This window comes from Taudactylus pleione, unplaced genomic scaffold, assembly GCF_031769625.1.
Source record: "Taudactylus pleione unplaced genomic scaffold, aTauple2 ptg000393l, whole genome shotgun sequence".
NCBI classification, from domain to species: domain Eukaryota; kingdom Metazoa; phylum Chordata; class Amphibia; order Anura; family Myobatrachidae; genus Taudactylus; species Taudactylus pleione.
Window position 1 is genome coordinate 5,554,636 of NW_028284794.1, and position 24,784 is coordinate 5,579,419.

The window sequence follows — 24,784 nt, forward strand, 5'->3', positions numbered from 1 at the left end:
GCACTCGTAGTTGAAGTGTGGAGATCTTGTTTGATGTCAGAAAAATTCTCTGATCCTGAGAATTTATCAGGGCTCCCAGATGAATCATTCTTTGTGAAGGATTTAGGGAGGACTTTTTCCAGTTGATTAACCATCCGTGCTTGTGAAGGAAAGCAATGGTTAGTTGCAGATGACGTTGAAGCACCTCTGGGGATCCTGCCAAGAGCAGATGGTCGTGCAGATATGGTAGCAGTCGGACACCCTGACCAAGCAGGTGGGCTGCCATAATAGCCATAAGTTTGGTAAATACCCGTGGAGATGTGGATAGTCCAAAAGGGCAGAGCCTGAAATTGGAAGCATTGCTGTAGAATAGCAAACCGGAGATATCGCTGATGAGAGGGCTATATAGCTACATGTAGGTAAGCGACCTGAGTATCGAAAGATACCATAAAGTCCCCAGGCTCCATAGCTAGGATGATAACAGCGTAGGGTTTCCATCCTGAACCTGGCTACCCTGAGAAATTTGTTCATGGATTTGAGGTTGAGGATAGTTCGATGAGACCCATTCGGCTTCTGAAACAGAAAGAGAATAATAACCGGTCCCTCACTGAAATAGCGGGACTGGCACAATTATCCCTACTTGCAGCAAGGACTGCATGGCTTTCTGGATTTGTAGGGCCTTGCTTGGGTCTGAAGGAGGGCCTGTGTAGAAAAACTGGCATGCTGGTATGTGTAGTTCCACAGCAGCTGGAGGGCCAAAGGTTGAAGACCCCTGCCTTAGAGGAATGGCGCCCGGAGCTGAGGGGCCACTTTAATGGGGAAAGCTGACCTCCCAATGCTGATTATTAACCACCGGGACGCTGGATTCCCGATCCATATGTACCCTGGTGGTCTAGTGGATCACTGTGGACAAAGCCTGTGTTCACTCTCAGCACCTCCGGTCTGTCCCGAGAGGTAAGACTGCCACTCGACGGGACCGGATAGCGAGGACCCCGGGATGCCCGCCGAAATCCCCAGCCGTAGCGGGCGTTGCGGCGCCCGGAGGGGTAGCGCAGATGTCCTGTGGACAGTCTGCTGCTACATGCTCAGTAAGAAGTACTAACAAAAATAAATAAAAGCTATTTGTGCTGCCTAAGTAGCCAACTGCATAATGGTGACCCGACTCCGTCAGGGAACCGACGAAACTGAGGTGCCTCTGGCTCGGGGGCGGGGTATAGGGGGTTGGACCAATGCATCCTGGGAGCTGAAAGCTTTAACGGCATGGTACCCAGTCCTCAACCACCACCTACACCCCCAAGATCTCCCTGTGGAGCCCTATGGACCCTAAAGAAGAAAGAATAATAGATTTTTAGCAGGAACTGGTTTTATATCCCGGCACTGAGATGGCTATGCAGCGTTCTGTAGGTAAGATGGCCAAAATAGCTGAATAAAATTAGTTTGTCTTGCAGGCTGAGAGGTAAGATGGGATTTACAGGATCGTTAAATGATCAAAGGCTAACGGCACAATCCCAGGGCTTGCCACGTTTAGTTCATCTTCTGTAGGTTACTTATCTGTCAATGCAGCCAGGCTGTCTCAGATACGCCATTCCCCTGGCTTCTGTGTGCCCCACGTGTTATAATTTTCATGATTTATTGTCACAGGTGACTGGGCAAACTGTATGTCTTGGGTGTAATACCTTCAGGTACCTACCTATGATGTCATCAGACTTTTATTCTATCCGCCCTGTGCCAGTGTCTGCCAATCCCCATCTCACTATGGGCCTGATTCAGACCTGCTCGCTAGATGCAGCCGATCGCTCCCAGCGTATGGAAATTCAGCTAAGTGACGTAAAGGCAGGCGATCGCACGGCAAGGCATAAGCACGCCCACTATGTCTTGGCGAGCGATCACTTTATGCTTACAGACGCTATGCGCTCGCGAGCGGGTCTGAATCAGGCCCAGAGTCCACATCTGACTTTGTAGAATGGAGATTTTAGGTTTCTGCCACTACATTAATTAGGAATTGCAGTGCGTGCAGGTTTATGGTGGTCTCTATGTAATAGGGTCAGATTTCCTGGAGCCAGCGTGACTTTGGCGATTTAGCCACTAAATTTAAAGTGGGAATTTGTTTTAAAGCAAAACCAGTTTTTTTTTTTTAACAAATTGCCACTTTAAAACTTGAGACTATATGGCCGAAATTACGCTGTTTCCAGCAAATCGTTACGTATGCTGCTATACAGGGATTGAGCACTACACTATTACTATCCTTTAATTCTTTTCAGATGAGAACCAAAGTCTCGGCAGGACCCCAAGCAAGGCAGCTCCCAAACCAATGTGTTGGGCAATGAACAAGCAGTGGACCCCAGGCAGATTCTGAGACCCCAATGAGTACCGACACACAGGCCGCACTCCTCTGATCTAGACAACACTGTCAGCTGGAGTTGTAACACAGGTGACGCGATCACTTCATTGCAGAGCCCCCTGTCCCTGTGTGGTGCAATTTGTTACATTCGGGCGCTATGATCGCATCCTGTAATGCAATCATGGGCGCCAATATCGCACTGCATATGCGATTATTAATAAATGGGGCCGAGACAGGTAAGTCTATGAAGCTATTTTTGCTGTACACTAAAGCGATACAGAAAAGTACAGAGCTGCATATTTTATTCCCGGGATGTTGTGTGCTTGCAAGTGTTACCATTTAAGTGTAGCAGCAATAATTGTACGTATTGCGGGTGTACGTATTGCTCCTTACATTGGAGATAATGTCATTTGAGGAGTTGGAGCCTCTGACCTCTTGACCGCTGGCTCTGCTTGATAAGTACATCTATATGGAGCAGTCACGCTGCCGGCTCCCTGCAGCCTCTGGTAGCACCTGACTGCATGCACCAAGACTGGTGGCTCCTTGTGTACTACACAGTCTGAGGTGCTGAAGTAACATGCCAGATAATAGCTGCTCCTCACAGCCATAGCTTTGGCAAGGTCGGGACAGACGTCTACAGCCTGATGCAGGGGGGAGGTCATCAGAATTTTCTTTTAATTACAAAAAAAGCCATGTACATTCTTTTGCTTACGTGTTTGTTTATGTTTAACGGCCGCTGTACCGAATTGCTTCGGAAATTTCGTTTCACAGTTTTTATTCTTTTATATTAACTTTTTACAGTTTTAATTCATTGACTAATTATTGATCAATTTATATTGATATTCAACGCTGCTTTGAATCATAGGGCAGCGCTCAGATTAGTTTACGTACTACATTGGAGATGTCCATTTAGGACGTCAAGCAGAGACGTGCAGAGGTGGCAACACTGGCGTCATACTGCAGTGAGGGAAGACGATGGTGTCGCGGTTTGCCGGAGCCCTGGGTTTAGTGACTGAAGAATGTTAAGATTGGTCGTCTGAAAATGTCCATATACTACGATATTGTCTGATGTGGTGAAACATGCGCAAATCACAGAACGCACGGGGGCCAAATTCGGTACTGCTCCCATTTATAATTGATTTGAGGCGGGGGGTCTGCATTTTACTTTCGATGGTAAATCCTGGCATAATCAAATATGTGGCCATCGTCCAGCCATTCTAATGGTGCCCTTTAAGCCCTGGCTTATTTACGGTCAAATCTGACAGGTACAACCATTTTCAGGTGAGAGAAACCCGTCTTGTGGAGTGTAATATATTAACGCCATGGAAATTAGACACAATTATTCCTTAACAGAACTTGTATTCCTTAACAGAGCTGTATGTTCACACTACATTGGGATTAAGGGGAGGTATAGAATCATCCCATCCAGGCATACGGGAACTTCAATGTAATTTACTATATGCATGTAGTGTATTTGCGTATATTCTGCATAGTCAGGCTTCAAGTGCGCATTATGGGCCTGTTTCTGAGTCAGACGCAGTGGAGATGCCGGGCGCAGTGGAACTATTGAGTCGCGCAGCGCATGCGTTCCTGTTTCGTACAGAGTCGCAGCACAAATTTAGACACACGGTAGCAGAAATGTAAGGGGCGTTCCTGGACGGTGACGTAACGCAGCGTCTATAGAGTGGGCGCCTCAAGCCTCGGACGCACGGATGGACACCAGGGAAGGGCCTTGTAGCCGCAAAACAGCATAAAGTGGCAGCTGTGACTGTGGCAAAACACTCATAGATGGCCGCAACTGCGCAGACTCATAATGAGCATCGGGACTACGCCAAACCTCACTTTATCTTTACATTTTTTTTTTCCGCTCTTGAAAAGGTCAAAGTGCTGCATGATGTCACTTAATAGGGTTATCTAGCTGCACAAACACACATACAGGTTGAGTCTCCCATATCCAAAATGCTTGGGACCAGGGGTATTTTGGATATCGGATTATTCCGTATTTTGGAATATTTGCATACTATAATGAAATAACAAGAGATATGGTAAGAACTTACCTTTGTTATCTCTGTTTCTACGAAGTCCATAGGGTCCACAGGGTTGACCTTGGGGTATAGGTTGGGAACCAAATCCGGGCACCACGCAGTTAAAGCTTTTAGCTCCCAGGATGCACTAGGTCCACTCTCCCTATAACCCCACCCCCAAGCCAGAGGCACCTCAGTTTGTAAGTAGCCAAAGGCCGGAGGAGGAGAGAAAAAGAGAGAGAAAACTGGAACACTCAATAACCATACTCACCGAAATGGGAGACGGAAAACCGGTGACCAGCCACACAGCCCATATGAAGCCAGGTGCGTCAGGGCGGGCGCCCTGTGGACCCTATGGACTTCGTAGAAACAGAGATAACAAAGGTAAGTTCTTACCATATCTCTTGTTTTCTACTTCAGGGTCCATAGGGGGTCCACAGGGTTGACCTTGGGGATGTCCCAAAGCAGTTCAACCAAGGGTGGGGACGCTCCTGTGCTGAGAGGAGAATCCGTCGCCAAAAAGGAAGCATCCTGAGAGGCAAAGGAAACCAATGCCTAGAACCTTAAAAAGGTGTGGACAGAAGACCACGTGGCCACCTAGTAAGGCAAAACAGCCGAGGCGCCACAGCGAGCCGCACACGAGGGTCACATGGCCCGAGAAAAAACAAGCATCAACAACAGGAAGGCCTACCCATGGGTAGGCCCCTGAGGAAGACCTACGAGGCCATCCAAGCCAACATTTGGTTATAGGCCGGCCATCCTTTCCTGTGAAAACCAGAAATCTCAGACCACCAATAAGGAGTCCGATTTCCGTAAGGAACCTGAACGGATCACATAAATCCAAAGAGGCCAGACCACAGTCAATGAGGCCACACCAGCCGAGAGGACTGGGGACAGAATGGCCGTACCATAAGTTCCAGAATAATATGGAACCTGAAAACCACTAAGAAGAAACACAGGGCGAGAGCAACTCCCACCCAGACATGATGCCCTCCAGAAGAGGGAGCCACATGAGAACGCTCCCAATTCAGACACTCTCCTGGTTGATATAAACACCCTGAGAGAAAGAGAGAGCCTAAGCAATAGACCATGTAATGGCTATCACAACCAGCGGTTCCATTGACTGTCCCCGGAGGTAACGAAGAACCACTACTTACTCCCAAGGAGTCCCTAGGGAGGACAAATGGAGGCATAATCAAGAAAACACTCCAAAGGATGAACTGGATACCAGAGTGAAGCAATTCCATATCTTAACCATACTGACAGTGTAGAGATCCGCACTGTCAGGAAGACCAGGCCACGTGTGAAACCCAAGCCAGCCGGAAGGAATGCCAGAATATCTGGAAATCCTGGACACTGGAGGATTGTATCGACAGGTACAATACCATAAGATTTATGGCTGCCACAGTTTGTGGTAGGTCCCAGCAAAAGCTGATCCATGTGCTCTAATCATTCCAACGATGACAAAGCCAGGGAAGCCGTAAGACCACTGTAAGGACACAGTCAAAGACAAACGACCCAGGTCCAAGGCAAAACCAAGGACCCTGAGACAACAGGTCCGGGCAGTGAAGCATCAGGGATGGAGTATCGATGTAGAGACTCCGAAGATCCAAGTACCCCTGACATCTGGGGCAATCAGGAGCCACCAGCAGGAAAGCATCTCCGTCTCGATTGAAAACACTTCCAAAGACCTCGAGGAAGAAGGGAGACCGGAGAACACAGGTACACAAAGTGGAAGGACCACTTCACCGACAAAGAGTCGCTGAAGTTTGCTTCAGAATCCCCAGAGCTGAACTGTAACACCATAGTGTGATAAAGTCAGAAGGCCATGAGGGTCACCTCAGGGCGGCCCCCCCTGCTCACCAGGAGATGAAACCTCTCTTGGGGAAGAGACTAGTCCCCGGGATGCACGTCGTGACGGCTGAGGACTCCCGCTTCCCAATGGAGAGCTCCTGAAATGAACGCTGCCGAGATGGTCGGGAGGAGACCCTCGGACTATGTCCGAATATGTGACATACCTGTCATTGCCACCCAACGAACAGTGTTGCTAAAAAGGAAGCCACTGTCCTGACCCTGTCGGACTGAACCTTTTCAGGTTCACCGGGAAACAAGAGTTATGCCAGAGTAAGTTAATTGACAGGGTGGAATCGACAGACGTCCAACTGCACTGAAAAGGATTCGGTCCAGACACTGTCCCTAGCAAAGAAAACCCTGGACGAGATGGCCATAGCCACCCGGACAGGGACCGACTTGCCTCCGGAGAGAGCATCATCGTTTGAACAGTTATCCGACAGAAAAAACTCATTCCATCTGGAGATGAGCCAATTATGGAAAGGCCTGGAATGGAACTGAGCCCATTCCACCATGCATCCCAGAGTGTAAAGACATCTGTCGACTGCGCAGACAACCATGTACTCCTAATGGAAGAGAGGAGATTCCGTCTTACGCCAGAAGAATTCTCAGATTCTGAGAATCCAGCAGGGATCCTAGATGAAGAATACCCAGAGAGGGATGCAGGGAGGACTTTTTCCCCGTTGATTAAACGTCTGCACCCTGAAGAAGCCACAGTCATCCTGACCTGGCCGTAAAGTACCCCGGTGATCCCGCTAAGAGCAGGAGGCCGTCCAGGTACAGGAGCATTGGGATATACTGAACAGAAGAACTGTCAGAAAATCCAAAACGCTGGTAAACCCCTGTGGGGCTGAGGACAGTCCCAACAGGCAGAGCCCGAAAAATTGTAAGTGTTGCTGTGATACAGCAAACCTCAGCCCATGCTGAGGAAAGGTCTCTGTAAGTACCCGTAGGCACGCGTCCTGTATATCCAGTGATACCCTAAAGTCCCCAGGTTCCAAACATCGTATGATGGAGCATAGGGATTTCCTCCTGAGCCCAGGTAGCTTTAGGAACTGGTTCAGGGAATTGAGACAGAGAACAGGCCAAAGAGGACCATTCAGCCACCGCACCAGAAAGAAAACAGAACAACCAGTCCCTCACTGAGATAGTGGGGATGGCCCAATTAGCTCCGCTTACCGCAACAACTGCATAGCTTTCTGGATCTGTAAGGCCCTTGTAAAGAGGGCGTACCCTCCTACCCACGTAGCCGCGGCAACTTGACACTAATACCGGGCGAACTGAGAAAATCGGTATCTCCCAGTTGTAGGCCTGTCCCGTCAGACTGAAGAGATATCCGTAGGTTCAGAAGCAGGATCGGCTGGCAGTCCAGGCCTGCTCGGTACTGGATATGTCGGCCCTTGTAGATGCCGACAGTCTACGAAGAAACAGACCTTTAGGCTGACCCAGAGGACAAAAAAGACTTAACAGACTTAGTCTGAGGCCTTGTAGTGGGCATAGCTGAAAGCGGTAAACTTGTCATTAGTAATACTGCCAATGTTACTACAATCTTGTCAAGGTCAGGACCAAACAATATCAACCCTAAAGATGGTATCTGCACCTCTGCATTCCCAGAGCACAGCCATAGGGTATTACGGAGGATACAGTCGCAGCCGGAACTCTGAAAGTTAGGAGACTGGTATCCAATATAGGCATGTCCACCTATGACAACTGCATATATTACATGAGCGACCAAATACATTTGAACCCCCGACGTGTTGGAGGGGAAAAAACGTTACAAATGCATCAACCCAATATGCAATAGTATTAACCAACCATGCTATAGCCATGGTAGGATGGGTAACAACTCCTGAAAGCAAGTATACTGATTTCAGGCAGAGTTACCACCTACGGATCCGAAGAATCCGACCACGCAGGAATGGGAGGCGTAGTAACGTCTGTAATCAGACGAGTAACACGCCCATCCCCCCCAGGAGGGGCTCGTGATGACCCTCAGGGAATTTGGGACAGGAGGCCAAACACTGTTGTAACACCTCCTATCTGGCAACAGCCATAGTCCCGCTATGCGATCCACCCGCTAGTCAGCAACAGGTAACCCGAAGGCACGCAATACTGAGGGTGTATGATACAGGTGCAGGTCAACATTCACTCTAACCAGAATGGACCTGCTACCAGCCCTAAAGCAGGGATAATAATACCTGAAATAGGCTTCCCCCCGTGTAAGAGGGAAAGAGCCCCGAACAGTACCCAGTTCACGGCAGAGCCAACTGGGAAGTAACCACAGGGCGTCAACCACGCCAATTAGCGTTTCGTAGAAAACGACATCCACCCAGGGTGGCTGTTGTGGTAATCCCTGCAAGGGGAATGACAGACTATTGTGGCACCAGGGGGAATTCATATACTGCGAAAAACCCCTGCAGGGAGCGGTAGTCTGTGTCACAGGGGAAGAGTGCAAGAAGCTGCGAGATACCCTGAGATGAAAAGGGCAGTATGGTGAAGTAACCCCAAGTGAGGTACAACAATGGGGCCCGCCCGGCGATCCGCAATTGAGAGGATCCCGAGAAAACAAACCGCCCAAGGGGGTCGTGAAAGAGGCCGGCACCAGATGACGCCACATACAGAACCCTTTATGAGTCAAATCCTCCGCACTAACACCTGCAGCACATGACTTGCAGGATAGTAAAAATGGGTGCAGTATAACGCTCTATCTCCTGGTCAGACATATCTGACCAATCTTGGCGGAAATATTAAGCAGCACTATACTGGTCCTGACTGATGCCAAAAATTAGCTGCAGGGACCCATTTTCAGCGTATGCAACACACAGTTCCATCTAAAATATGGCAACGTGCAGCACGCAACAGTATGTGACAAACCACACAAATATTAACAAGTATATAAATGTGAGGTCTCAGAACCACCCTAAGTACAGCTGTATTAGGGCAGATAAAGAAAAGGGATAGATATACACTGACAGGTGAGAGAATAAAGTACAGTCAGCACTAGCATAAGTCACATACAATGCAGATATATACATATATACATAAACATGTCATATAATATACTGCACTATTACACTGCATTCAACTGCCCAGATTCAGTGTCTGGGAAGGCTACAGCGCTGTGTACACTGACCTGATGGTGAGGTACGCAGGGGGACTGGACTCACTGCCATCCTGAGAGATTTCTGCTGCACCACAGAGATAAAATGGCCGCTGGAGACCTCAGAGGAAGCGTGGCCCGCGGAGGAAGCAGCTCAGCGACGCCAGACTATGGATACTGAAAGGCGCGCTGAGCTGAGGGGAGGAGCCGCTGTAACAGGGAAGGCTGCCTCCCCTGGCCGGCTATTAACCCCCGGGACGCCGGCTCCCTGCACCGATCGTTAAGTCCCTGGTGGTCTAGTGGACACACGGGGTATGGGGGGCCCGCCGCCACTGCCGGCGCCTCCGGTCTGTCCCCTGAGACCGGAGGCACAGGACTGCATTTGAAATGCGCGGATCACCGCAAGCGGTGATCCGCGACCTTACCTGCTCCCCGTGGATCCGGCAGCAGTCCTGGGCGCCCGCAGAGTCCGGCTAGTACAGACTCTGGGGTCCCGCTGAGATCCCCAGATCTGTACTGGCGTCTCAGCGCCAGCGGGGTGACGGAGCGGCAGCTTAGACGTCCTATGGACAGTCCGACGCTGCCGCTCTGAAGAGTCCAAAGTCCATGGAAAAAACTTTGTCCCTAAAAAAATAAAATAAGCTTAGGGGCTGCTAATCAGCTCCCCCTGCGCTAACGGTGACCCGACTCCGGCCGGGCACCAACTTAAACTGAGGTGCCTCTGGCTTGGGGGTGGGGTTATAGGGAGAGTGGACCTAGTGCATCCTGGGAGCTAAAAGCTTTAACTGCGTGGTGCCCGGATTTGGTTCCCAACCTATACCCCAAGGTCAACCCTGTGGACCCCCTATGGACCCTGAAGTAGAAATCTTGGGTATAGGACCCAAAACTAAACACAGAAAGCATTTATGTGTTATATACACCTTACACACACAGCCTGCAGGTCATTTTATACAATATTTTTTATAATTTTGTGCATCAAAAAAAGTTTGTGTACATACATGAAATTCATTTATGTTTCATATACACCTTATACACACAGCCTGAAGTTTATTGTATACTGTATTTAAATGAATTTGTGCTTTAAAACAAGTTTGTGTACATTGAACCATCAGAAAGCAAAGGTTTCACATTCTCAGTCATACTAAAAATATTCCGTATTTCGGAATATTTGGATATGGGAGACTCAACCTGTATAATAATATGCAGTACAATGCCATCTGGCATAGGGGGGGGGGGATGGAAAGTCTGGGAGCGCTGCGGATAATTAAAGGCCTCAAACCTTCTGTGTAAAATAGGAAGCACAAGTAGCTAGGTCTAGACGGAACAAGTCAGGAGGTGGTGAGATTTACGGCCACATTCTGGGACCGGCACATCCCTAATCACATGCGGAGGCAGCATGATGAACTTGCGGGGTCAGGTCTACAGAGGGTCCTTTACACACAGCCCGTGACTGCAACGTGTTTGAGGACAGAACAAGACACGTGGCCACAATATGATCTAGCAGCCCCCCCTTTCTTGCAGTGGAGGCAGCTGCTTTCCTCTGGTTATTGCGTGTAACAAATCACCGTGAATGCATTGAAGCTCAGGACTATATTCTGCAGGCTGCTGCTTTTATGTGTGGAGTCCAGCGGACAGGAGAAGCACCAGAGATTGCTTTACCAACCCGTATAAACCCAGACTCCGTGATGGACAGCGCCTACGGCTATAGCAGCACTTCCTTTGGACCCGATTCTCAGTCTGACCCTGCCCTGCCTACGGCTGTGCGACTTTTGCCGGTCTTGCGTCTGCGGTTTTATGCGGATACTGCTACAAAGCTCTTCCCTTATGTACAATGGAAGAGATTATGGACCTCATTCAGAGTCGGTCGTTGCGGCCGCACGGTCGTAGGGGAAAGGGGCCGGATATGCAAATGAAGCGATCACAAGTTGCGGTCCTAAGATGAGATCGTTAGCTGAACGACCGAGGGTAAGAAGCGGCCATAAGACTAAATCACGCCCCCTTCTCGATCACAACACACGTCATCTCCTGGGATATAAGGATTAATCGCGACCATCGGGACCCATCGGAGCTGGTCGTAGAGCTTAAGGTTGACCATACCCTCTCTTAAGCACTACGATCTAGTCAGTGCAATAACCACCATGTGTCGTGTGCCATGACACTACTTTGTTAATTATGCACTCCCATTAAACGCCGTTTGCATAATTAGGCACGCCTGCGTTCGGATCTCCACTCCCCCGTTTTCAAGCACCTTCCCGTTACCACCCACAAACGCCTCATTCTGTCACTCAAACTAACGACCTGGCTATGTTCAAGGAGAGAGAAATTTCTGATCGTAACAGCTAGTTTGCGCACGTGCCTTGTGAACTTTACGCATTCGCAGTTTAGCGAACATCGGTGGCATACGACCGTGCGGCCGCAACGACCGACTCTGAATGAGGTCCTATGCGTGTGAGTCATACCATAACCCTCCCATCTCACGCCCAATACATGTTCAAGACATTTCTGCGCGACTGTGTACACAGATTCTGGATCTATGCGCAACGCAATTTGGAAGCGCAGTAGAAAAATAAAAATCTCAACTGCGGCCGACATCGACATAGCGTGCGACTCAGAATCAGGCAGCTCAGGTCCCTTGTTACCATACCCAGCCCAGGTGCTCAAATTCACAATGTCTCTTATACCAGACAACTGAGACTGTGGATGGTGACCAATATCTTCCATAGCCATTGCTATACCGAACATTGCACCCGACAAACGGATAACTATAAACATTCTGTAAAAATTAATTCGTAACGATCTGCAGCATTTTTCCTTGAGCCCTATTCCCTAAGCTGCACATAGCAAACAGGAGCTACTCACTAATCGGCTGCTAGGAATATGCACCTACTGGCAATGCTGGTAATGGAGCCGTACTGGACGTGTAAGGCCCTAGCAGGACATGCCTGTGCAGGGTGCACTGTATAGACAAGTGTGAGGCCCTAGTTAGTAGGACATGCCTGTGCAGCGTGCACTGTATAGAGCACAGTGTGAGGCCCTAGTTAGTAGGACATGCCTGTGCAGGGTGCACTGTATAGAGCAGTGTGAGGCCCTAGTTAGTAGGACATGCCTGTGCAGGGTGCACTGTATAGAGCAGTGTGAGGCCCTAGTTAGTAGGACATGCCTGTGTAGAGTGCACTGTATAGAGCACAGTGTGAGGCCCTAGTTAGTAGGACATGCCTGTGCAGGGTGCACTGTATAGAGCAGTGTGAGGCCCTAGTTAGTAGGACATGCCTGTGCAACGTGCACTGTATAGAGCACAGTGTGAGGCCCTAGTTAGTAGGACATGCCTGTGCAGGGTGCACTGTATAGAGCACAGTGTGAGGCCCTAGTTAGTAGGACATGCCTGTGCAGGGTGCACTGTATAGAGCACAGTGTGAGGCCCTAGTTAGTAGGACATGCCTGTGTAGAGTGCACTGTATAGAGCACAGTGTGAGGCCCTAGTTAGTAGGACATGCCTGTGCAGAGTGCACTGTATAGAGCAGTGTGAGGCCCTAGTTATTACAGCATGCACTGTATAGAGCACAGTGTGAGGTCCTAGTTAGTAGGACATGCCTGTGCAGAGTGCACTGTATAGAGCACAGTGTGAGACCCTAGTTAGTAGGACATGCCTGTGTAGAGTACACTGTATAGAGCACAGTGTGAGGCCACTATACATTGGGTTTTCTTCATTCACAACACAATCACCTCTCTAATTTTTGCCACTAGCGTCTCCAGCCTCTCGGGTGCTCTTTTCTCCAGACTTTTTGCCCGCTCCGCGTTAAACTGACGCTGGCTTGTGTCTAGGTGAATGCTCAGGTTCTTCGCTACTTTCACTAATCCCGTCATAAGTTTCATTGCTGGAAAAGCAAAAACAAATGTTATGACATAAAGTTTAACTTGAGCCAGTCTCCCCAGGGCTCATCCACATTAATAGGATATTTTAACATAGAGCGATAAACAAAGAACTGAGTGTGCGATTGCAAAAGTTGTAAAACCGTGTCCTTTATTTCCAGGCACCAGTGAGTAGGTTGGCCCTGGCATATTTCCGGCAGCGCACTGCTGCAAGTGTCGTCTACATAGAAACTGGATGCAAAACGTTCTGGCTGCAACACTGGACACCAACGTCATTTGGCAGCGCCTCACTCCAAGCTCACGTGTCCTGCCCTACTCAATTAATGGACAATCACTGCGCACACTCGGCTCTCGGGATTCCCAGAATAGACAATCCCACTCCTTATATACAGCTCTCCGATATGTTAGACTGCCCACACCAGCCTTGGCTGCACCTTTGGGCTATGACTGTGATTCACGGTGCTGTATCCGAGTCCTCTACTCTGCTCACTGGGCCTGGGAGCCTTTATCGGAACTGTAGCAAATGTGGAACAGTTATTGAACATAGCAAGGTGCCACTCGTGTGTCCTCTCCAGTAAATTATCTATACACTGTGACCTCTTGGTCATTGGCCTCATGTAATCGCAATGAAGAATACATTTGAGGTTGGCCATTTCTGAACAGCCGGAGTGGACCACTTACCACCCTCCAGCCATTGGACTTGGAGATACTGCAAGTTGCAGCACAGTTTTTGGAAAAAAACAAGCAGAGAGCGCTGGTCATTTGGCGGGTTGTTCGCGTCTGTTAACCCCTGATTGCACTACTATTGTAAGACGTGGCAGACAGGCAATGAGGTGGGAAGTCCTCAAGTCCGCCAAATTGCCGGTAGTATGTATAAACAAATTGCTGGGTTCTCACCTGAGAAGGTGCTGGTATGCCGGAAGGCTCGCACCTGCGAGTCAGAGAGCCCGGCGAGCAGCGAGATGACAGTGTCCATGAGAATATCGTCATAGATGATGCTGTACTGAGAGCAGCTAACCAGCGTGGCCAGGAACTTCCCGAAATTCAACCGGAACTTCTTCCAGGGCTGTGTAGTGAGTGACAGGGGGTAGTCTGCCGAGTCCTGCGCAAGGGGGGGGGTTAAACAAGAGATTAATACAAGCAGAAAATGAAACACTGGGTGTAAGACTAAGGCACCAGGTAGCTGTGATTCTGGCATTTCCCCTGCAGGGAAGTTGGTGGTAAGGGGGATAGTTTCTCTCCTTTAGTTTGAGACAGAAAGTAAACAAAAATGAGAGATATGGTAAGAACTTACGCTTGTTATCTCTCTTTCTTCGAAGTCCATAGGGTCCACAGGGTTGACCTTGGGGGGTATAGGTTGGGAACCAAATCCGGGCACCACGCAGTTAAAGCTTTCAGCTCCCAGGATGCACTGGGTCCACTCTCCCTATAATCCCGCCCCCAAGCCAGAGGCACCTCAGTTTGTAAGTAGCCAAAGGCCGGAGGAGGAAAGAAAAAGAGAGAAGACTGGAACACTTAAGAACCATACTCACAGAGAAGGAGACGGGAAACCGGTAACCAGTAACACAGCCCATATGAAGCCAGGTGCGTCAGGGCGGGTGCCCTGTGGACCCTATGGACTTCGAAGAAAGATAGATAACAAGGGTAAGTTCTTACCATATCTCATTTTCTTCTTCAGGGTCCACAGGGTTGACCTTGGGGATGTCCCAAAGCAGTCCAATGAAGGGTGGGGACGCTCCTGCGCTGAGAGGAGAATCCTGCGCCCAAAGGAAGCATCCTGAGAGGCAAAGGTATCCATTGCAAAGAACCTTAAAAAGGTTGGACAGAAGACCACGTGGCCACCTTGTAAGGCTGAACAGCCGAGGTGCCACAGTGAGCCGCCCACGAGGGGCCCACAGACCGAGAGAATAACAATCAACAGAAGCCGAAACAGAAAAGCCTTCCTGTGTGTAGGCCCCTGAGATAGCCATACGAAGCCATCTAGCCAATGATTGTTAATTGGCTGGCCATCCTTTCCTGTAAAATCTATAGAGCACAAAAGAAAAAAAAAAAAAAAGGAGTCTGATTTCCGGAAAGAACTGTCGGTACAATAAGTTCCTGAATAATATGGAACTTAAAAACCACTTTAGGAAGAAACACAGGGCAGTGCAACTCGCAGCCCTGTCCTGGTGAAATATCCAGAAGAGGGAGCCACATAAGAACGCTCCCCATTCCGACACTCTCCTGGCAGATGCAAACGCCATAAGAAAGAGAGTCTAAGCTATAAACCACGTCAGGGCTATCAAAACTAGTGGTTCAAATGGAGGCCCCTGGAGTGCACAAAGTACTACTGCCAAATGCCAAGGATCCCCTAGGAGGGATAAAGGGAGATAGAATCCAGAGAACACCCTGAATGAAGATCCGGACACCCGGGAGTGGAGCAATTCCACATACGAACCATACTGACAGTGCAGAGACCCGCACTTTCAGGGAGGCCAGGTGGAGGACTAGACCCAATCCAGCTGGAAGGAATGCCAGAACTCTGGAAATCCTAAACACCCGAGGATCGCAGCCACAGGTATGATACCGTAAGAAATATGTACGCCACGCTCTGTTGTAGATCCCAACAGAAGCTGGCTTACGCGCTCTAAACATCCCGACGATGACAGAGCCAGAGAATCCTTTTTGACTACAGTAGGGACTCACTCAAAGACAGACGATCCAGGTCCAGTGAAAGGCAAGGATCCTGAGACAACAGGTCCGGACGTTGACGCAGCAGGAATGGAGTGACGTCTGGATCAATCTGGAGCCACCAGCAGGACAGTACCTCAGTCCTGATTGAACTTCCGAAGAACTCGAGGAAGAAGGGAGACCAGAGGGAACATGTATGCAAACTGGAAGGTCCTCTCCACTGACAATGCGTCACTGAAGGTTGCTTCGGTATCACTAGAACTGGTTGGGAACCAATTCCGGGTACCACGCAGTTCTCTGCGACTGTGGAACACAAGCAGTTTGTGATGGAGTCGGAAGGCCATGAGGACCACCTCTTGGAGGCTCCATCTGCTCACTAGGAGTTGAAACATCTCCTGGTGAAGAGACCAGTCCCCGGGATGCACGTCGTGACGGCTGAGGAAGTTCGCTTCCCAATGGAGAACTCCCGGAATGAGCACTGCAGAGATAGCTGGGAGGAGACCCTTGCTCCATGTCAGAATGTACGACACTTCTGTCATTGCTGCCAAACTTCAAATGTCTCCTAGTTGTAAGCCACTGTTGCGACATTGTCGGACTGAACCTTTACAGGTTTACCGTGAAGTATGTGTTAGGCCAGAGTGAGGGCCCTAAGACAACTCGAAGTTCCAATAAGTTGATTGGCAAGGTTGAATTGACGGCCCTGAAAGGAGGAGAGCGGACCAGTCACTGCGCCCCAGAGACTGCAAGGATTACCCAGTCCCGGATACAAAAAGGGGCAACCCTTGATTAGATGAGATGGCCATAGCCACCCAGATAGAGACAGACACACCTCCGGAGAGAGCACCATCGTGTGAACATTAACCTGTTCCACCTGGAGAGGATCAGTTTTTTGCAAAGGCCTGGAATGGAACGGAGCATATTCTACCATTCCGAAGGTAGACATCATGGATTCCAAAACCCGCATTACTGAGTGTAATGACACTCGTCGACTGTGGAGACATCTGCGCACTCGCAGTTGAAGAGTGGAGATCTTGACTGATGTCATAAGGATCCTCTAATTCTGAGAATCCAGACGGCTCCTAGATGAATCATACCCTGTGAGGGATTCAGGGAGGACCCTTTCCCAGGTGATTAACCATCTGTGCTTGTGAAAGAAAGCAATGGTTAACTGTAAACAGCTTTGAAGTACCCTGGTGATCCTGCTAAAAGAAGGAGGCCGTCCAGATACAGGAGCAGTCGGATACCCTGAGCAGGTGGACTATCATAAATCTGGCAAACCCAGGAGGGGTGTGGACAGTCCAAAGGGCAGAGCCTGCAAATTGGAAGTGTTGCTGTGCAACAGCAAACCTAAAATAACGCTGAGGAGAGGGCTCTGTAGGTACGCGACCTAAATATCCAACGATACCATAAAGTCCCCAGGATCCACAGCTCGGATGATGGAGTGTAGGGGTTCAATCCTGAACCGAGGCACCGTTTAGGAATTGCTACAGGAATTTGAGATTGAGGATAGGCCAATGAGGACCAGTCGGCCTCTGAATCAGAAAGAAACAAGAATGGTACTTTCGAGATTTGTATGGCCTTGTTTGGGTCTGCAGAAGGACCTGTGTAGCAAAACAGGTGGGGAGGCCGTCTGAGCAATGAGATGGCGTACCCGTGAGAGACCCCATCTCTTACCCAAGCATCCGTGGTGGTTTAACACCGGCACTCGGCGAACTGAAAAAGTTGAACTCACTCTGGGATCCCCCAGATGAAGACCTGTCCCGTCAGGCTGAAGGTTTATCCTCAGGTTTAGAAGTAGGGCGTCTGGAGTTCAAGGTCAGCTAGGTTCCGGGCATGGCGGCCCTCGTGGAGGCTGACAGCCTAGAAAAAGAATGGCCTTTAGGCTTTCCCTGAGTCCGAGGCCTTGTAGTGGAAGTAGCTGAAGGCGGAAATTTGCCGTTTGAGATACTGCCCACGTTGCTACAATCTTGTGAAGGTCAGGACCAAACAAGATCTCCCCAATATAGGGTAATTCATTTCAAGGCCTATCTTGGAGTCCACCTCTGCCTTCCATGAGCGTAGTCATAGGGTATGGTGGTGAATACAGTCGCAGCCAAAACTCTGAAGGTTAGGAGACTGGCATCCAATATTGTTACTCCAACATATGAAATGTGAACATTTTGAATGTGAGCAGCAAAAAGGCCACTGATCCCCAGAAGTTTTTGAGGGAAAAAGGTCTACAAATGCATCAACCCAGCACTCAATAGCATTAGTCACCAATGCGATAGCCATGGTTGGACAGGCAACAGCCCCTGAAAGCGAGTATATTGATTTCAGGCAAATTTACCACCTACGTATCCTGTAGAATCCGCCAGAACAGGGATGGGAGGCGTAGTAGCACTCTTAATGAGACGAGTAACATGAGATTCCACCCCAGGAGGTGATTCCTTTCACTTGCAATGACCCTCAGGGAATGAGAAACATGAGGCCAAACGCTTTTGTGATACCTCTTATCTGGCGATTGCCAGACCCCTGCCATGTGATCCAGAGAGGGGGAAAACAGCCAAAGACACTTTAATGCTTAAAGCTGACGGTGATTTGATTTAGGTGCAGGTTCAACATTCTCTATAACTAGGATGGACATGACCGCCAGCACCCTAGCAGGGATAATAATACTTGTTTTAGGCTCCCCCTCGTGAGAAAGGGATAGGAGTCCGATACCTCATCCAGTGCACCCTTGGCTGACAATCTGTGTTAGACAGCAGTGCAGACTGGGAAGTAACCACAGGGCGTTTATTATGCCATCTTGTGTTACTTAGAAACGAAATCCACCCAGGGTGGCTGTTTTGGTAATCCCTGCAAGGGAAATGACAGACTGTTGTGGTACCTGAGGGAATTTGAAAAACCCCGGTAGGGAGCGATAGTCTGTGTCACAGGGGTAAACCGCAAGAACTGCGAGATACCCTGGGAGAGAAGGGTAGCATGTTGAAGGAACCCCAAGTGGGTTACAACTACGGGGGCCACCAGGCGATCCGCAATGGATGAGAGAAACAAACTGCCCAAGGGGGTCTTGTTAGGGCCCGGCACCTGATGGCACCTAATACATAACCGTTCCTGAGTCAAATCCTCCATACAAATACCTGCAGCACATGACTTGCAGGATAGCAAAAAATGGGTGCAGTATCGTGCTCAATTTCCTGGTCAGACATATCTGACTAACAACCATCGTGAAAATATCAAGCAGCGCTATACCGGTCCTGACTGACGCTAAGATTAGCTGCAGGGACCCATTATCAGCGTATGCAACACACAGTTCCATCTAAAATATGGCAACGTGCAGCACGCAACAGTATGTGACAAACCTCACAAATATTGACAAGTATATATATGTGAGGTCTCAGAACCACCCTAGGTACATTTGTATTAGGGCAGATTGTAAAGAAAAAGGAGATACTGTAAGAACTTACCTTTGTTATCTCCCTTTCTACGAGGTCCTTAGGGTCCACAGGTGACCTTGGGGTATAGGTGATGACGGCATCGGGCACCATGCAGTTAATTTCTTTCCCCCAGGATGCACTGGTCCCCCTCCATACCCTGCCTCCCAGCCAGGGCATTACTCAGTTTAGTAGCAAGCCAGAGGCCGGAGGAGAGTACTGTGAGAGAAGGAAGTCTGGAACATAAAAGAATCACATTCTCGCTAGGAAGGAGACAGACTGTAGACCAGACAACACCCTAGTTACTGTACAGGGCGCAAGCGCGAGTGCCCTGTGGACCCTAAGGATCTAGTACAAAGGGAGATAAAGGTAAGTTCTTACCATAGCTCCTCTTTTCTGCTACGGGTTCCTTAGGGTCCACAGGTGACCTTGGGGATGTCCCAAAGCAGTTCCCCTTAAGGGTGGGTACGTACAGAAAGGAGGACCCACCGCCCAAAGGAAGCATCCTGAGAGGCGAAGGTATCAAATGAATAATACCTCACAAAGGTCTGGACTGAAGTCCAGGTGGCCGCCTTACAAAGCTGTATAGCTGAGGCACCACGCTGAGCTGCCCACGAAGGGCCCACGAAGGGCCGTAGAATGAGCAGATCCAGAAGGCAGAGCTGGAAGGCCCTCCCTAGAGTAGGCTTCCGAAATAGTCAGACAAAGCCATCGTGCCAAAGTCTGCTTTGTGGCAGGCTAACCCCTTATATGGAACCCAAAAAAGGACAAAGAAGGAGTCTGGCTTTCTATATGACCGAGAACGGTCCACATAAATTCTGGGGGCCTCGCACCACATCCAAAGAGGCCTCACCTGCTAAAAGACCCGGCCCAAGAAAAGCCGGAACCACAATTTCCTCATTAATGTGGAAACTTGTCACCACCTTAGGAAGGAAACCAGGGTGAGTACGAAGTACTGCCCTGTCCTGGTGGAACACCAGATATGGAGAGCTACACGAAAGGGCCCCCAAATCTGACACTTGTCTAGCCGAAGCCAGAAAGAAGACAGTCTTAAACATAAGCCATTTCAAATCCACTGATTCCAGTGGTTCAAAAGGTGGGCCCTGCAAGACTCAAAAGACAACCGCCAAATCCCAAGGCTCCACCGGAGGCACAAATGGTGGCTGAATCCGCAGCACCCCTTGTAAAAAGGTGCGCACATCCTGCAGTTGCAATCAGTCTCTGAAACCACACAGACAGGGCAGAGACCTGTACCTTCAGTGAAGCCAGGCGGAGTCCTAGGTCCAGGCCTGCCTGGAGGAAAGCCAGTATCCTGGAAATCCTAAACGTCCGAGGATCATACCCTTTAGGGGTGCACCACTGAAAGTAGGAGTGCCACACTCTGTGGTAAATCCTGGAAGAGGCTGGTTTCCGTGCACTCATCAAGGTGTTAACCACTGCACCAGAGAAGCCCTTTGACCTTAAGCGGGAAGCCTCAAGAGCCATGCCGTCAAAGCCAAGCGATCCAGATACGGGGGAAGGCAGGGACCGTGACAACAGGTCCCGACGTTGAGGTAACAACCGTGGAGTGTCTATCGACAGACTCTGAAGGTCTGAGTACAAGTACCTCCGTGGCAACGCTGGAGCCACCGGCAGAAGCCTGCCTCCTTCCTGCTTGAACTTTCTGAGTACGCGAGGAAGAAGGAACACCGGAGGAAAAAAGGTACGCAAACCGAAAGGTCCACCTGACCGACAGAGCATCTACTAGTAGAGCGCCTGCGTCTCTTGTCCTCGATCCGTACACTGATAGATTGTAATTGTGTCGGGAGGTCATTAGGTCCACGTCCGGAAGACCCCATCTGCCCACCAGGAGTTGAAACACCTCCTGGTGAAGAGACCAATCCCCTGGATGCACGTCGTGACGGCGAGAGGAAGTCTGCTTCCCAATTGAGGACTCCGGGTATGAACACTGCAGATATGGCCGGCAGATGGCCTTCTGCCCATGTCAGGATGCGTGACACTTCTCGCATGGCCGCCTGACTTAAGAGTTCCTCCGTGGTGGTTGATGCACGCCACCGTCGTGGCGTTGTCTGACTGCACCTGCACAGGACTTCCTTGTAGGATATGTCTTGCACTTGTGAGAGCCAGGAAGACTGCCCTTAGATCCAATATATTGATTGGAAGGACAGTTTCCTCCAGCATCCACCGACCCTGAAAGGAGTGGGGACCTGACACTGCGCCCCAACCCCGCAGACTGGCATCCATTTTCAGTAGGGTCCAGTCCGGTATCCAAAAGGGGCGGCCCTGGGTGAGATGCTGAGTTTGCAGCCACCAAGCCAGAGACAACCTGACTTCCGGGGAGAGCACAATTGTCTGTGCCTTCAATTTCCGAGGTGATCTGTCCAATCGGGCAAGGATCAATGTCTGTAGAGGTCTCGAATTAAATTGCGCATACTCCACCCTGTCGAACGTTGACACCATCGACCCCAGTAATTGCATTGCTGCATGCACAGAGACCCGGCGACTGTGGAGACATCTGCGTACCCGCGTTTGCAACACCGAGATCTTGTCTGATGTCAGGAAGATCCTTTGCTGCTGTGAGTCCAATAGAGCTCCTAGATGCAGCATCCTCTGCGACAGAGTTAGAGACGACTTCTCCCATGCGACTGAAGCACAGAGATGGTCATCTGGAGGTGATGGAGAAGTACCTCTGGAGATCCTGACAGGAGTAACAGATCGTCAAGATATGGTAATAGGCGGATCCCCTGCAGCCGCAGATGAGGCGCCATTACTGCCATCATTTTTGTAAATACCCGAGGGGTCGTGGATAGGCCAAAAGGTAATGCCTGAAACTGGAAGTGTTGCTGTTACACAGCAAACTTGATAAACCGTTGATGCGAAGCCGCAATCGGGATATGCAGATAGGCATCCCGGATGTCCAGGTATACCATGAAATCCCTCAGTTCCATAGCCAGTATGATAGTATGTAGCGTCATCATTCGGAAACGAGGAACCTGTTTAGGCACTTGAGGTTCAGGATAGGGAGGTAGGTCCCATTGGGCTTTTGCACCAAAAACAAGTTGGAATAAAACCCCATGCTCTGGTAATGGGACAATCACTATTGCCTTGCGCAGGCAACATACCGCCTCCTGTATCTATAAGGCTTTGCCCTTGTTGGAGACGTTCGAGTGTAAGAATTGGTGAGGGAGGTCGGCTGCGAAACGAGAGGGCATAACCCAGAGAGACCACCTCTTACCCAGGCATCTGTTGTGGTTTGATGCCAGTACTGGGCAAACTGAAGAAGTCGGCCTCCCACTGTGGGGTCCCCCAAAGGGAGGCCTGTCCCATCATGCTGTGGACTTGTCGTCCGACTTAGAAGCTGGATGCCTTGTACTCCAAGCTTGCTTTTTGGGTCTGCTAGTCTTCCAGACAGTCATCTGCTTGGGAAATGACTGGCTTTTAAGCCTAGTCTGCGCTCTGTAGGGCTGAAAGGATGGAGTTCGGGAACCAGAGGGGACCGAGGCTGATGGCAGACGAGCCGACTTGGCCACTGCTAAAGTGTCCACGATCTTGTCCAGATCTGGGCCAAACAATACTTTCCCGTTGTAGGGTAAAACTTCCAGTCCCTTCTTAGAGTCCGCATCCGCCCTCCAGGACCAGAGCCATAAGGACCTGCGCACTGTGACAGCCGCGGCTGACACTCTGGAGGATAACAAACAGACATCCAGAGCTGCCTCATTCATATAGGTAGCCGAGACACGTATCTTGCCCACCAGGGACAACTGGTCCTCTGAAGCATCAGGAGACAGGGACTCCTCCAACAAATCTGCCCAGGATTCCACAGCCCTAGCCACCCAAGAGATAGCCGTAGATGGTCTGGCCACTGCTCCTGATAAGGAGTAAATGGACTTTAGGCAGTTTCCACCTTCGGTCAGTTGAGTCCTTTAAGGACACAATGGAAGGCATAGGTAAGGTCGCACTTCTGACTAAGCGTGTTATATGGGAGTCCACTACAGGAGGTGAAACCCATTTCTTGAAGTACTCCTCAGGAAAGAGGTATGCATTGACCAGACACTTTTGCGGCTGGAACCGTCTCGCCGGAGCCTTCCGCGCCTCCTCCAGATGATCCAGTAACTGATCTGAGAGGGAAAATGGCTGCAAAACTTTTAACCCTCTTAAACAAGGGGTGTTTAGATTTAACAGCCGGAGGGGAATCTTCCTCCTCAATGACCAACACCTCTTTACTGCTCGGACCAGGCCTGGAATGTAAACACTGGACTTGTGCTGTTCATCCCTTGGGGATAGTTCCGAGTCAGACTCTGGAAGCACCCCATCGTCCTCGGACGAACTCTCATCCTCGTCCACATAGGGATGGCGAAGGGACACAGAAGGCCTTTTTGCCAGCACCCTAGGGGTCCTAGATAGTGAGTCAGGGTCAGAGCTGACCAGAGACCCCTGTGGTACATTAACCACCTGCGGTGCCAACTGGATCTGTGGCACAGGAGCCAGAACCAGCGGATGCTGTGAAGATCACAGGGGGCACAGTCATGCAAACCATAAGCGTCTGCAGTGCCTGAGCAAAGCACGCCCACGGGGGTTCTTGCGCAGTCCCAAGGACCGAAGAGGGACCTGGAGGGACATAACACCGGCTGCATAAACCCTCACGCAGCACATCAGTCTCCCCACTGCCCGCAGCACAACGCACACAAGACTGCAAGGCGGGGATAGATACCCGGGTATTATCCTCACCGCTGGACATGGTGAAAGGATATATATAGCTGTGTAAATAGGGGTACAGACAACCCTATGTGTATATATAACAAACTGTTTGTGACCTAACCAGACCTAAATAGTGTACAGCAATATCTATAGTAGAAAGTAAAGCAGACACGTTCAGATGCTAGCAAACAGTCACAAACAATGCAGGAGAAAAAACTCTGCACTACCTGGCACTTTAAATCAACCTTAAAATCATTGAAGACTGAAAGAGGTTAAAAAGTGCTGCAGATCATACCAGATCCGGGAATCAGAGTATGTAGGGGGACACAGGACATCAGCTACTCACCGCTGCCTGGAAGTCAGAAAATGGCCACCAAACACTTGCTGGGGGGTGGTTCCTTTAGGAGTCGTCCACTTCAGCATGGCCTGAGAGCGGAGCAAAGGCGCGCAGAGTGGGGGGGAAGAGGCCGGCTGCTGTGCAGGCATGCCATCTCCCCCGGTCAGGCTGAAAACTGCCGGGGACGCCGGGCCCTTCCTCCTCCAGAGCCCTGCGGTTTACTTGTCCCTGGTGGCCTAGTTGACGCCGGGGTCTGGGGGGCCGAGTGCCACTGATGACCGGCGCCGGCCATCCCCTACCCAGCGCTAACAGGCTGCCCTGCGGCGGTTCCACCATTGCCATGGATACCGCCCGCAGTACTTCTAACTAACTTCCCGTCCGCCACTGCAGCCCTGGGAGCCGGCATGTCCCGCTAGCAGGGACACGCCGCTCCCTGCCGAGACTCACGGCTCTGTGCCGGGACGCGGCTCCGGCAGGGGGGGGTGGTGTAGGTGCGGCGGT

The 24,784-nt window shown here is 50.1% G+C and overlaps 1 protein-coding gene across 4 annotated transcripts in view; it reads right to left on the reverse strand.

Annotated features, from left to right (window-relative positions):
- The window catches only part of STAG3 (STAG3 cohesin complex component), a 183,949-nt gene that overhangs the window by 148,405 nt on the left and 10,760 nt on the right, over positions 1-24,784 (reverse strand). For all 4 annotated transcript variants that reach the window (XM_088446139.1, XM_088446141.1, XM_088446137.1 and 1 more), the window contains exons 7-8: positions 14,063-14,267; positions 13,019-13,170 (exon numbers count right to left, since the gene is read on the reverse strand). In XM_088446139.1, coding sequence (XP_088302265.1) covers positions 13,019-13,170; positions 14,063-14,267 — 357 coding nt within the window. The remainder of the gene's footprint in view (positions 1-13,018; positions 13,171-14,062; positions 14,268-24,784) is intronic.